This window comes from Phaseolus vulgaris, chromosome 6 (genome assembly GCF_051622355.1).
Source record: "Phaseolus vulgaris cultivar YP4 chromosome 6, ASM5162235v1, whole genome shotgun sequence".
NCBI lineage: Eukaryota > Viridiplantae > Streptophyta > Magnoliopsida > Fabales > Fabaceae > Phaseolus > Phaseolus vulgaris.
Window position 1 is genome coordinate 20,013,126 of NC_143503.1, and position 15,321 is coordinate 20,028,446.

Here is a 15,321-nt window from a genome sequence, read left to right on the forward strand (position 1 = left end):
ACAGCGAACCCGCCTCTGCCGCTGCGCCCGTGCCGCGCTCCTGACGTTGCGCCTGCGACCGCCGTCCACGCCTACGTGACCGTCCATCCATTTGAGGTTAGTGTATTCTTATTTATTATCACCTATATTTTGAAAGTATTCGTTTTGAGTTTGATATTAATTGTTTATATTGAACGCATTGGTTCTGAGTCCGGAGGTGTTCGACCTTCGGCAATTTTTAGTCATTATATATTGTTTTGACATATTGAACGCACTGGTTCTGAGTCCGGAGGTGTCCGACCTTCGGCACTTTTGTTTTATATTTTCATGATTACATATTGAAAGTATTGGTTCTTAGTTTAACAGTTCTATGGATCGGAGTTGGATTAATACATCACGAATAAGTGATACTTACGAAAAAGGGGTGGAAGAGTTCATACAATTCGCAGAACATAATGCCGTTAGTTATAAGAATGGAGTAAGGATAAGGTGCCATTGTATCAATTGTTTAAATGGAAGGATATTGAGTGTTTCTGAAATTAGAGAACATCTTTTGTGTGATGGATTTTTGAAAAGTTATACAACATGGACGTGGCATGGTGAATTGTTAGACTTGCCAAGTGTGCACGGAGGTTCGGAGGAAGTTCATTTCTCAATGGATGATAGATTAGAAGACATGATTCGTGACGTGGGAGCAGAATCATTTGCTAATGTAGTTTTTGAAAATATGTCTAATGATGCAGAGACTCCTTTGTATCCTGGTTCAACTAACTTCACACGATTATCAGCAGTGTTAAGGTTGATGAATTTGAAGGCAATGAATGGATGGACCGACAAAAGTTTTACAGAATTGCTTCAATTGCTTAAGGACATGCTTCCAGAAGGAAATACCTTGCCCAATCGAAATTATGAGGCGAAAAAAATACTTTTTCCAATGGGTATGGAGTATAGAAAAATACATTCATGTCCTAACAATTGTATTTTATACAGAAATGAGTATGAAGATTTAAGAAGATGTCCCAGGTGTGGTTTGTCACGCTATAAGGTTAAGGTTGGTCAGAATGATGAAATTGATGAATTGACAAAGGAAGGTCCTCCTACTAAGGTTGTTTGGTATCTTCCGATAATTCCAAGGCTTAAGCGTTTGTTTGCAAATGCAGATGACGCTAAAAACCTTAGGTGGCATGCAGATAATAGAAAATGTGATGGATTACTTCGTCATCCTGCTGATTCTTTGCAGTGGAAGAATATTGTAAAGAATTTCCTGAATTTGGAAAAGAATCAAGAAACTTAAGACTTGGATTGGCAACTGATGGAATGAATCCCTTTGGAAATTTAAGTAGTAATCATAGTTCATGGCCCGTTTTGTTAGTGATTTACAACTTACCTCCTGCGTTGTGTATGAAGCGCAAATACATGATGTTATCTATGATGATCTCTGGTCCAAAACAACCTGGAAATGACATAGATGTTTATCTTAATCCATTGATTGAAGATTTGAAATTATTGTGGAATGAAGGGGTTGATGTGTTTGACGCGTTTAAAAATGAATCTTTCCGATTGCATGCGATGTTGTTTTGTACTATCAATGACTTCCCTGCATATGGGAACTTGTCAGGTTATAGTGTGAAAGGCCATAGAGCATGTCCAATATGTCAAGACAAGACATCTTATGAGCAGTTGAAACATGGAAGAAAAATCGTGTATCTTGGGCATCGTAGATTTCTAAAGAAATATCATCCGTATCGTCGATTGAAAAAAGCTTTTAACGGATACCAAGAACATGACATTTGTCCCACTCCATTAAGTGGTGTTAAAATTTATGAAAAAATCAAAAATGTTAATGTGACTTTTGGAAAAATGAAGAAGAAGCAAACGGTGAGTGAAATATGGAAGAAGAGATCAATCTTTTTTGATCTTCCGTATTGGTGTAAGTTGGATGTTAGACACTGTCTAGATGTAATGCACGTAGAGAAGAATGTGTGTGACAGTCTAATAGGAACACTTCTGAACATTAAAGGCAAAACAAAGGATGGTGTGAATGCACGTCTGGATTTGATTGAAATGAATATACGAGAGGAATTGGCACCGAGAGAAGTTGGTAAACGTACATACTTGCCTGCAGCGTGTTACACTTTGTCAAAGAAAGAGAAAACAAGTTTTTGTGAATGTCTTAAAGGTGTTAAGGTACCACAAGGCTACTCTTCAAATGTGAAGAGTCTTGTATCTATGAATGATTTGAAACTAATTGGCTTAAAGTCACATGATTGTCACGTTCTAATGCAACAATTATTACCAGTGGCTATTCGTGGAATCTTGCCCAAAAATGTTAGGCATACAATCACTCGACTATGTTCATTTTTCAATTCCATATGTAGTAAAGAGATTGACTCTCAGAAGTTGGATGAACTTGAAGAAGAAATAATTGTTATCTTGTGTCAACTCGAGATGTTTTTTCCTCCATCTTTTTTTGATATTATGGTACACTTGGTTGTTCATCTTGTAAGAGAAATCAGATTGTGTGGGCCAGTTTATATGCGATGGATGTATCCAGTTGAACGATAGATGAAGATTTTGAAGGGATATGTGAAGAATCAATGTCGTCCAGAAGCTTCCATTATTGAAAGATACATTTCAGAAGAATCTATTGAGTTTTGTTCCGAGTACATGTCAAAAGCCAAATGTATAGGAGTTCCTGAAAAAGCTTGGCACTCTTGTAGATTCATAAGTAAATCTTCAAGAGGTGTACATGTCATAAGCAAATCTAGAGAAGAGGTTCTGCAAGCACACTTGTATATCTTGAATAACATTGATGAGGTGTTACCATACTTAGATACACACAAAGACATTGTCAAATATAAAAATCCAAGACAATCAGAAAAATGGGTGTTAATTGAGCATAACAAAACTTTCATGTCATGGTTTAAGCAACAAATAATGAATGATCCATCAGCATTTTAAACATTAACATGGCTTCCAAACGGTCTCAAATTTGATGTTTTATGTTGTTCTGGCTATGAAGTAAATGGTTGTTTGTTTTACACAAAGTCTCGAGATGATAGGAGTACAGTGCAAAATAGCGGAGTCACCTTGGAGGCAGAGTCTATGCAGTTTTCAACTGCAAAGGATCAAAATCCTGTTGTGGGATCAATGCCTTATTATGGTGTCATAGTAGAGATTTGGGAAGTTAATTATACCAAGTTTACTGTACCTGTTTTCAAATGCAAGTGGGTTGACAATAAGACTGGTGTCAAAGTTGATGAATCAGGAATGACTTTGGTTGACTTTCGAAAGATAGGTTATCATGACGAACCATTTATAATGGCACATCAAGCTTCCCAAGTTTTCTATATCCAAGATCCTACGTCTGACCACTGGTTTGTTGTGCTACATGGAAAAAAACAACATAATGACCCAGAAGATACAAACAATGACATTTGTGAGATTGAATCACTTACAAGAACGACCATCAATAAAGAGTACGAGGATGTTGCTGATGTTGTACATGCAACTCGAAATGATCATGATGAAGGAATATATATTTGTATGTACATGTGATTCATGTTTAGTTTTACAATATATTTCATTTTCATTATATTTCATATTCTTGATGCTTATTATATTTTTTTGATAACAGGAACATGGCAGATGATAAAGTTTCCCATTCAAAAACTGGTAGAGGACCTACAAGATTGAAGAATATGTTTAAGAAGATAACTAAAGATGACAAAATACCTTTGTCTATTGATATCCACACTGGTGTGCCCACTGGGCAACATGCAAAGAAATATAGGAGTTATCTCGGAGTACTTTCTCGTGAAAGGATCTCTATCTTAACTCAGTCCTGGGATCACGTGACTGACCACGAGAAAAACATGATTTGGCAAGATATTCTGGTATGTAACTGTTTTTACTTTGCTAAATCTAAAGTTCTTTTATACTTTGTTTTTGTTTATGAACTAATTCTTTCAAACAATGTAGACGCATTACAACATCCCGAATGTGGAAACCTTGAAAGCGAAGGTTCTTTCAGATGTGGGTGTCAAGTTTCGTCAGTTTAAATCAAAATTGACAACAGATTATATATATGGGAAAAGGAAAGAAGAAAATCCTTGTGCAAAATATGCATTCATTGATGAAGAAACTTGGCAGCAGTTTGTCAATATTCGACAAACTGAAAAATGGCATGTTAGTATCACTTTTATATTTGAATATAGTTTATATTAACGTATTACTAAATTTTGAGTGTTATGATAGGAGGTTCGAAACAAAGCAAAAGCCAATCAGGCACATAATGATACCCTACACTTATTGTCTCGTGGTGGTTATAAGTTGTTAGAGCAGAAGATGCTTGAAGAAAATATTAAAGCACGTTCTACTTCCATTGAGGAAATGAATAGTGTAGATTCTTTAAGACCTCCATCCCCACCACTCCGACATGAGATGTGGAAGGGTGTCCGTATAAACACATTAGGGACATGGAGTTCTAAGTCTACAGAACAAACAGTTGAACGCATTGTAAGTTTGACAATTTCTTTTCAATGTGTTATTTTAAATTCTATGTATTATTTTAAATTCAATGTGTTGAAGTTTGTCAATTTCTTTTCATTTGTTTTAGGATTCTCTTAATGAGCAATCAACACAGGGGACTTTTAAACCATGTGGTCGCAATGATATTCTTAATGTTGCTCTCGGACGACCTGAACACCCTGGACGTGTTCGTGTAGCTGGATATGGGGTTGGGATTCGGTCATACTTTGGACCTCCATCACACAGCAAGGAACAATTGTCCAATGAACCTAGCCAAGAGTATTTACTACAACTACGTGAGCAGTTAAAGGCTGAGGTAACTCAAGAGCTTAAAGAAAGCTTCATGGAGGAGTTTAGTGCGCGAATGGAAATAGAGTTCAAAAAGCGGTGGGAGGGTTTAGGACACTCACAGCAACCACCTACTATGGTAGAAGATGAACCACCTCCGCCTCCTATTAAGAAAGTCAGCACTAAAGGGAGTTGTTCGGCAGTTGATCTATCAGGGGATGACTTTGGCTCAACTAGCCAATGCGAATTATATGTTGAGTGTAATTCTTTGACCCGATTCGTTGCCTTGGGTAAGTGTTATGAAGGGGTCACAATGTTACACAATGTGCCTCTTCCTTCTAATTTCATGAAGGTCACGGTGGAGAAGGTCCTTTATGGTGATCTTGCAGTTCCTGTGCCGACATCAGAGGTGACAATTGTGGCAGAGGCATTACATACTTTCGTTGCCTGGCCTAGACATCTCGTCAGACCTATAGACTCTATGGTATATATTTGCACTAATACTAATACAATTATGATATATTACATTCTAACTAATTTAAGTATTTTTTGTTTTGATGAGTAGCAGGAACCTAAGACAAATTTGCCTCTGGGAAAGAAGAAAATAGTCTCCATTGATGATCCTCTGGCGGCATTGGTGGAAGTTGCTACAGCTTTAGATACAACCGTCTTAGAGGTTCCATGGGATGCCAATGTTTTTGGAAGGCATAGTAATCTACCGTTGTACGTTCACATGTCTGATTTGTTGGACCTTGCATCCGGAGATCAAGAGATTAACATAACAGTTCTGCAATTATGGATGATGTAAGTTCAAATTTTAAATTCTTTATACTTTTGATTTATTAAATATATTAGTACTAACTTATTGAAATTTAGGTATCTTTCTGGATTATGCTTTGATGAGGGGAAACATAATATATATGGGTTTTTAGACCCTCAAATCACTCAATCAATTGGAAACAAGAAGTCGGAAACACAAACATACATCACCACTGCCTTAAAGAATGATGGAAAACACATTTATTTTGCTCCGTACATCCATGAGTAAGTTCTTATTTATTAAATAAGTTTTAATAAATTATTGAAATAAGAGAAACTAATTAACTGATTTGTTATACAGGCGTCATTGGCAACTATTGATCATATCTGTTCAAGATCATACCGCTGCATGGTTTTGCTCCTTGCATAAAAAACCTCCTGCCTATTTTAAAAACATTATAGATAGGTACGACAGTTTCATTTAACATTTATTATTACTTATATATTATATAATGTTATGTATTCTAACATGAAATCTTATTATTTTAGTGCTTACTCTGGATATAATATGTTGTGTGGGAGGAGAACTTCAAACGCACAAAAACTCACTTGGATGTACCTTAAGGTATTTAAAGTATATTTGTTCACTTAATTTAATGTGTTTCACTCATTCATTTAATACATTTATTTTCACATGCAGTCCAACAGGCAACCTCAAAATTATGAGTGCGGTTATTATGTTATGCAGTGGATGTTGACTATTTTGCAAGCTGAAATTAAGAAAGGTTGGGATAAGGTAATACCTCAATACAATAAACACTTTAAAATTTGAGATTTATTATTCATGCACTAATTCAAAATATTTCAAATGTCATAGTTGTTCAACGACCAACACCCGCTAGATTTAGAAGCATTGGAGTATGTGAGAACAACATGGTCAAAGTATTTTGTAACCATGTATAACACTCTAGTATAGATAAATCATTACAATGACAAATTTTTTCATATATTACCAAACTTTTTTGTATTATGTTATAATTTGTTGTATGTAATTTTTATATTTAAATTATGATTTGAAATGTTTTTATTTTCTGGAATTGAAAACTTTATGCAGGTTATTTGAGATTTTTTAAAAAATAAAATTTTTTATTTTTTTTAATCAATACATATAACGACGGTTCCACTTGGCATCTGATAACGACGGTTCCTAGAGGAACCGTCTTTGAAAGTCGCGTAATTTTTTTTTTTGAAAAACAGAAACCACCTTTAACGACGGTTTTCATAACCGTCGTTATAAGTCCATACCTTTTAACGACGGTTCCCAGAACCGTCATTAAAAATTCATACCTTTTAACGACGCCTGTAATAACGACGGTTCTGGAACCGTCTTTAAATGTCGATTTTAACCGTCGTTAATTTACCTTTTTGTACTAGTGCAAGCGATTGTTTTTCTGGTGTTGTGCTAAATTGCTTTGTGTTTTTGGCAAACTGAATTTTGAATCAAGTTTTCTCGAAGTAATTTCATTCTAGACTTAAAAGTTTGCGAACCCTCCCCCCCCTGCAAGCGATTGTTTTTCTGGTGTTGTGCTAAATTGCTTTGTGTTTTTGGCAAACTGAATTTTGAATCAAGTTTTCTCGAAGTAATTTCATTCTAGACTTAAAAGTTTGCGAACCCTCCCCCCCCCCCCCCCCCCTCTCCTCTAGTTTAAAGCCATACATCCTAACAGATTATACGTGCATCTTTTAGTAAATTCCAAAGTCAATGGGAGATAAAGAAAATTGATGCACAACATAGTTGTTCATTAACAAATCTTTCGGAAGACCATGTTAATTTGGACTCAACCCATATTGCGTCCATGGTGCTGACTTCAGTAAAAGCAAACCCTTATGTCCCAATTAAAAGCTTAATTGCAAAAATAAAAAAATCTGCATGGCTATACTATCACATATAGAAAAGCTTGGTTGGGAAAACAAAAAACTTTTGCTTTAGCCTTTGGCGATTTTGAACAGTCCTACAATGATCTTCCTAGATGGTTGGAAGCAGTAAAAGAAAGCAATCCGAGGACAACTGTGTAGTATATTGCTTCTCCTTGTATGGTTGATGGTGTTCAAGACAAAATTTTATTACACGTTGGATCGCATGTTTTGGTATTTTAAGCCTTGTATCGATGGTTTCAATTTTTGCAAGCCCATTGTACAAGTTGATGGTACATTTCTAACCGAAAGATACCATGTAACATTGTTGACCGCAATCGCTTAAGATGGGAATCAAAACATATTTCCATTGGCATTTGTGATTGTTGAAGGCGAGACTCAGGAGGCCTTAATTTGGTTCTTCCAATTATTGATAGAGGAATCAATATAATTTCCACATTACAATTCGAAGAAGTTGGATAGGAAGGAGACGACCTCGTTTTTGTGTATTGCATACGCCATATCTCATCGAATTTCAACAAAAATTTCAAAAATGTCGAGCTCAAATGATAGTTGATTAACATGGGTAATAACATTCCTTACCATCCCTCATAGAGAATTACGACCTTTTACCATTTAACTAATTTCATTTATTTCTTTATGACAACTTATAATATAAAACAACCCACAGTACAGGCAAAGGTATCAGTTATGCGATCTGAGTTCAAGCAAGCATTGAGAAATGAACTCAAGCATATGATGGGTGGAAAGAGGTATGGTCATATGACCACAAATCTAGCGAAATGCATTAACTTCGTGCTTAAAGGAGCTCGTTCCTTGCCGATTTCCGCTTTGGTTAAGGCAACTTTTGAAAAAACAAAAACATGGTTTGTTGAACAAGCCTTCAAAATAGACATCATGTTACGCGTTGGTCATTATTATCCAGAAGATATCACAACCCTACTTAGAAAAAATCAAGATTCGGCTTTTGTGTTTTGTGGAAAGGTTTAATGCAGAAAATTCTGAATTTGATGTCCAAGAATTTAGCCACCCCCCAACATGGTTGACAACCTTAGTCATATACAGTTAGATTAAATGATTGGTGGTGTGATTGTGGCCACTTCCAAGCTCTTCGATTTCCCTGTCGTCACATTATTGTCGTTTGTTCCTCTTGTCATTTACGAATGACGACATTCATTGATCCAGTTTACAACCTCCATAGGATTAGAAAGGCATATCAAGTTGAATTCCACCCCGTTCGAAATGATGATTATTAGTCTACTTATACCGGGTCAAATTTCATATCTGACCCCCACATGCGACGTAAAAACTCAAGATGACCAATTACAACTCGTTTACATAATGAAATGGATCAACTAATTTAGGACAAGCCAAAAAAATGTTCTTATTTTCGCAATGAAGGTCACAACGGAGAAAATTATCCGTTTAGACAATAAATTCTCGTATTTAGTCTCGTTTTTTTCACAGGCCATAACAGTGCTAAATTCACTTCTGAACATTAACAAAACCGGATTTGTTCTTCAAGCAAAATCTCCATCAAATAATTTTTGTTCAAGAAAAATTATATATAATCAAGTGTTCCAATTTCTTCCAAAAACCCAAATCAATCACCACAGAATAGATTCAGTGGACCCCAAACCGCAGGCACAACTTTTCCTGCAACAAATTGAAAATTGCTGCTGTTTGAGGTTCTCGAGAAGAAAATCTGTGGGTTGAAAACTACAAAGAGGAATGTTTTTCTCTCAGCTTTCAACCTCAACTTCAACTACCATTGGTCAAGGAACAAAAACAAACTTAAAATAGTAAAAAATAAAAACATAAACATCATCAATTCTTATAATACTGAAAACAAAGAAACATAACAACAAAAATACCCAGTAATCATGATGGAGGATTAACATAACCAAAATAAATAATCTGCAATCATAGCAGCACTCCAAATCACAACAGCTGTATATCACAGTTCCATGCGAGTTATAATGAAGACAAAAACATATCCTCATAGAATAATATTTTGAAAAGCTGCATAAGTGCTGTCTGGAAAAATATGGTGACAGCAACACCATCTCCATCTGAGCTTGGAAGAATTGCTGCTCTATCTTCTTCAAAGGTAGTTGCTAACCCATAATGCACAGGTTTTCCCCAACCAAAATCTGCTTCATACACTGGCATGCCCATCCAGCTTGTGAGGAGAATGTTATGATTCCCAGCATAGGGCACATTCACACGATGTCCTTGACCCGTAAAAAAAGCACTTATGCTGTCCAATTGCTCTTGCCCTAAAATAACACTTAATTGTGATCTTATATACTCATCTGTAACCACATAAACTGCTTCTCTTATCTTCTGAGCAGCATAACGTAAAGGGTTTGATATGATATCTCCCTCATAACATTTAGGTGTCACTGTTTTCGCCAAAGCATTCCCAAAATAATTCTTAGGAAGAGGTGGATTCAATCTACTGCGAATATCAACACTAAACCGAACTAGGGTTGGTTGGTTTGAATTCTCAGCAGATGCACGAGCCTTAGATGCGCATCTCCATATATGAGCAGCAATAACTTCAAATCTGCTATAAGGTCTTACCCCTTCATTTGAAGCTTTATCATTATTAGCCTTCTTCTTTAGTATCTCCACCTGTCTTGAAGAGAGTTTGAACAACGCAGCACTTCTCTGCCCTTGCTCTATTCCTTGTGCTTGCGACACAGGCTTCCATTCTGGGAGTTTAACACTTGGTGATGAAGGTTGTTGTGGTAGTTTGAGCACTGCTCGATCAAGAAATGGAATTTCATTAGGGTCTAGTTCTTCTCCTCGAGCCACCTTTGCCCAATTGTTCACAAAGGGCATCATGCTGGTTGCATCGGTCAAAGGATGAGAGGTAACAATTCCAATGGCAAGGCCTTCACCACCATGAAACCCTGTTATCTGCATCAGCATTAAAGGAATGTCCTCTATAGGTTGAGTGTAATCAACTTTTGGAACAAGTTGCTCTGTGGATAGAGAAGGTGAAAAGTCTCCATAATCAGCAAATGAGTTTGCGGTATGAGCATCGAGCAACGTGACTCCCTTAGCGTTGCAGTTCACTTCCATTCGACCACTTTTTGTCAATCTCAATCTGCCAGCAACTGGATAGTAGTGCACTAAAGTCTTGCTAAGAGAGTTCCTCAGCCTCTCTGTGACGTGCTTGTTGTGTTTGGCTTTGTAAATATAAACACAGGAAACATGGCGTAGGTTTCCGATTTGGTCACTATCTGATAGCCATAAGGGATCATTGGGAGTTGGTTGATTTGGTGTGATATTGTGAGAAGCCACAATGGTTACCATTTTGTTGGTTGAAGGCATTGATACGTGCCTTCTTGCTTTCTCATGGCCTTTTATGGTGCTCTCAATGCTCTTCTGTTAATAAATTCATATTTAGAGATCTTTCACATTTTTCTTAATTAAGTGGTGATACTTTTGCAAAACACAAACTACTTTTATTTCATAATTCAAAATCATATTTTAATTATATTTATGTTACTTTTAATTTAAAATTTTAATATATTATTATATTACTAAAGTTGGTTATGAAGTAAGTCTAAATTAAGTAAATGAAGAGAAGTGGAGGAGGAGAAAAGTCCTCTCACCAATGTACGGGAATTTGTTTAAAATATTATATTTACATATATTAAATTAAATTTGTTTTTCTCACATAAAATATTAAATTATAATATTAGTTATATAATAATTTATAAGTTAAAATTAAATGAATTAAGAATGATATAAATTAAAAATAGATGCAATTGGTATATTAAAAACACTAACAATAATTAATAATTTAAAATGCTTACAAGACAATCAAATGAAATGAAATATAAGAAATATATTTATTTTTTATAATATAATTAACCACAGTACATATCTTAAAAATTATAGACTTAATTTATAATATTATAATATTAAAAAAATAAAGAAAAATATTGTTGATATATTACATTCAATTTGATATGGAATATGAGGTCTATCATAATTATAAATCAAAATTACATTAGTTATTATTAGATAATTTAAGCGTAAAATTAACCAAAAATAAAAGTATTAATTATGATAAAAATTATTGATGAAAGGATTATTGTAGAGTCTCTTCTTTAAATATCATATTTTCATCAAGAATTGTACTGTTACTAAAAGAATTAAATAACATTTATTAAATACGAAAATAATAAAATACATGAATCGAATATACCTTTTATTTGAATATGGGATAGTAACAAAGAATTAAACTTTAAAAATGTAGTTGCCTTATTATGCATGTTGATCACATAGAAAGTAGTAAACACATTGTTCTAAAAACAGCAAGCCAAAACTTAAAATGTATAATCGTACATAACATTGTATACTTACTTCCTATTATTAAATAAACATTTTTGATCTAATACTTATCACATAACGCAACATATGATGAATTATAACAAGTACGGTTAGAGAATTAATGCAGCAGATTGATTACTTTTTGAAACTCTATTTAGCACTCAATTCAAACAAACAATTTCCTGCAAAACGTAAAATAATATCCAGAACAAGAATTACAAACGTAAAATAATGTCATTGTAGACAGGGTCCATATATCAGCTTCCTTCTTTTAATTAAGAAAAATATTCTTATACAACAAATTTTGGCTTGCATCTAATTGGTCCCAATTTCGACAAAGAAACATGGAGTGGTAAGTGCAGTTCTGTCAAGTCATAAGATAGAAGAAGAAAAAAAGAGAAAATTTAAAATCGTGATGTGACGGGAAATTAATATGGTAAAAAATAAATTTATAAAGTTTAAAACATATTTTTTCAAATTTAAAAAAAAATAATTTTAATAGTTATATTTTAATAATATAATAATTTAATAAAATATATCATATTTTAATTTAAAAATAAAAAAATGTAATTAAAATTTTGATATTAGTAATCATTAAGTACTTAATTTTTTAAAATATTAAAATCTATTTATTTAATTTAGACTACACAAATGTTTAATTAATAACATTAAAAAAAATCTCATATTTAACATTTCCAAAAACTAACGTTTGAAAACAAATTTGTTATGATATCAAAAATATAATTTATATAAAGCATATGAATTATTTTTCTCAAAATGAAATAAAAATTTGAATAATAAAAATCATATGTTATTATCAATAATATATTTTTATCAATCCAACAAATTTATTTATTTATTTATAATTTATGAGATTCATAATTTCCAAGCATATATAAAAGAATTTGCATACATAACGTCTTTTTAAAATGATTCGAAAATTTAAAACTTTGAACATGACTTATAAACTTGCAAAATAGTTATATATTATTGATATAGTAAAATTTAATAGTATTTTTTATTGATCATTTACATTCTTATTTCTTTCTTTCTTGCTATAATGTTAATAGGCATTCTCACTACAAAAAACAGTGAAAAAAATGGCGGTTTTATTATGGCAGTTATTAATAACCGTAACAAATTTCAATATAATACGTCATTTGACTAACCGCCACAATTATCTTTCAAAATATGTCATTTTTAACTGTCACCATTATCCTTCAAAATAAAAGTTCCCCAATTTTTTTCCCCCATACACCTTTTCTCATTATTCCTTTTTTTTTTAAACTTGCTTTCACTTGGAAATTGATTTTTTTTTTTCGAAAACTTACTTTCCCTTGGAAAATATTTTTTTTTTTAAAATTTGCTTTCAGTTTGGAAACCAAACCCTAACGCCTCTTCTCTCTCTCTGCTCCACACCCTAACGCCTCTTCCCTCTCTTTGCTCCACACGAAACCCTAACGCCTCTTTCATCTCACGAAACCCTCCGTTCTTCACGAAACTAACGCTCTCCTTCCTTACGCTCACTCTCGCGTCCGTTATCGCCACCTCCACGCAAGGATTCAACACAATCAATCGTTTGTTCTGGTTTGTGCTCGCACACCCTAAACTCTATCTTCAAAATCTATTGTTCAAAATCGTGTGCAATCTATCTTTGTTCTTAATTTCTGAAGCAAATATTGTCTATGGCTTTGCTGCTGTGATAAATTTAATTTGCTGTTTGTGATGTAATGCTATTGTCCGGTCTTTTTTTCTTCATAAAAAAATGTTACTGCTATTCTCACTACTTACACTGGGTAGCGTAAAACCGCCACATTAAACTTTGTGGCGACCAGTTCTATGGTGGTTTGGGAAACCGCTACAAGCATATATTGTGACTGTTATAAATGTCAGTTTATACGAAAATAACCGCTACAATATACATATTTTTTTGTAGTGTCTTTAAAAAAAATTCCTAAATTGTTACGAGAAATCCACAAAGTTTGACCTCGTAACCTGATTAATAAAGTATATACTCATAATAATATACACTGATTACATGCAATATAACAAAATACTATTATCAAAAGAATGAAAAAATTTACAAAAATAAAAGAAGTATTAATACTGTAGGGAGGTACAACAATACTTGAATGTTACATTCTGTTTTAACATTTAAAAGCTCTTGTGCTTTTTCTGGTATCTAGTGTTATACAAGTTCTTGATCATGATCTTTCTACAAAGCTATGCAGTGCAAAGGGGATTTATCTCCATCAAACAGGGGGAGATTGTTGAAGATGGATGAAGCTTCTTCTCTACCTAGTTTTAGTGTGTGTTTGATGTAGAAAATAGCTAGTTTGCTTTGAAGTTTGTAATGGGTTTAGATGGTCTTGTATTTAGGCTTGTGTATGTGTAAGGTTGCCTTTTGCTACATGACCTATCCTAGATGCCTAATCAAGCTTAGATCAAGCACATGAAGTGGTTAAAAGTTTTTCAAAAAGCTTTTTAGAGTTTTCTCAAAAATCAGGATACTGCACAAAAATAAATCTGTTTCTCTGTAAAAGAATAGGTTTATTTTTGGTTTGCTAAAAGGCTTTTCGAAACTTCGTTAGGGCACCAAAGGTACAACTCAGTCAGTTATTTCAGTTAGCTGAGTTGGCAGTTTTCCTAAAATAAATCTGTTTAGTTTAAACTGAATCTGTTGTTTTCATAACAACTTTTCAACTGTTTTTTGAAAAGTAGTTAGAAATTGTTTTCTATATAAAGAAAAGCTTCTCTCACATGAAAGGTTGTTGAGCAATCACGATTTTGACAGAGATTAAACACTTTCTGTGTGAGAAGAAGGATTGAATTGAGTTTTTGAAAGGTTTTCCAAAGGGATCTTCAAGTGTGCTTGTTCTAGGAAAACCTTGATCTTGGTGAAGGTGTTGGTGCAGCTCTGTAACAATTGAACTACTGGTTTTGAGTTCTTGCATCTTCTTTCAGGTGTTATCTTTCCTTTATTCCTTCTTGTAAAAGGTGTAAGTGTTAGTCACTCCTTGATAGGGTTTCTTGGAGTGCAAGGTGTGCTGAAATAGGGTTTTTCAGCATTGGTTGTGTTGTTCTTGTAGTGTTCAAGAACTGTTGTGTTTGTAAGTGATTGAAACTGGTTTTAGTGGATTCCACCTTGGAGTAAGGTGAAACTAGATGTAGCTCTTTATGAGTGAACCAGTATAAAAGCTTGCTTGTCCTTTTCTTCTCATCCCTGCACTCGTTTCTGGTTCTTTTGCTTAATTCTGTCAAGATCGAAATCTGTTCATTTGAAATCAAATCTGTTAATTCTGGGTTTAATAAAAACTGTTCTTCTTGATTTGTTAAAATTCTCTAATCACTAACAAAGTATTTGTATATGAGGTTTTAATTGGTTTAAGGACAAATAGTTTTATTCATTAAATCCTGTCAAAGACTCATTCTCTTTGAAATCTTGTGTTGAATGAACTTGATTGATTTCTTGGTATAATC

General features: G+C 33.9%; 1 protein-coding gene and 1 pseudogene across 1 annotated transcript; one reads left to right on the top strand and one right to left on the bottom strand.

Moving 5' to 3' along the window:
* Positions 1-349: 349 nt before the first annotated feature.
* On the top strand, positions 350-4,817 carry LOC137833297 (uncharacterized; annotated as a pseudogene).
* A 4,484-nt stretch (positions 4,818-9,301) lies between these two features.
* On the bottom strand, positions 9,302-10,875 carry LOC137833052 (spermidine hydroxycinnamoyl transferase). Its single transcript, XM_068641436.2, has one exon. It carries the CDS (start codon positions 10,831-10,833, stop codon positions 9,466-9,468), a length of 1,368 nt encoding a protein of 455 aa, XP_068497537.2. The 5' UTR covers positions 10,834-10,875; the 3' UTR covers positions 9,302-9,465.
* Between the last annotated feature and the right edge of the window lie 4,446 nt (positions 10,876-15,321).

Excerpts from the sequence above, each read along its gene's own strand:
- LOC137833052 (XM_068641436.2), bottom strand. The coding sequence starts at position 10,833 with ATGCCTTCAACCAACAAAATGGTAACCATTGTGGCTTCTCACAATATC.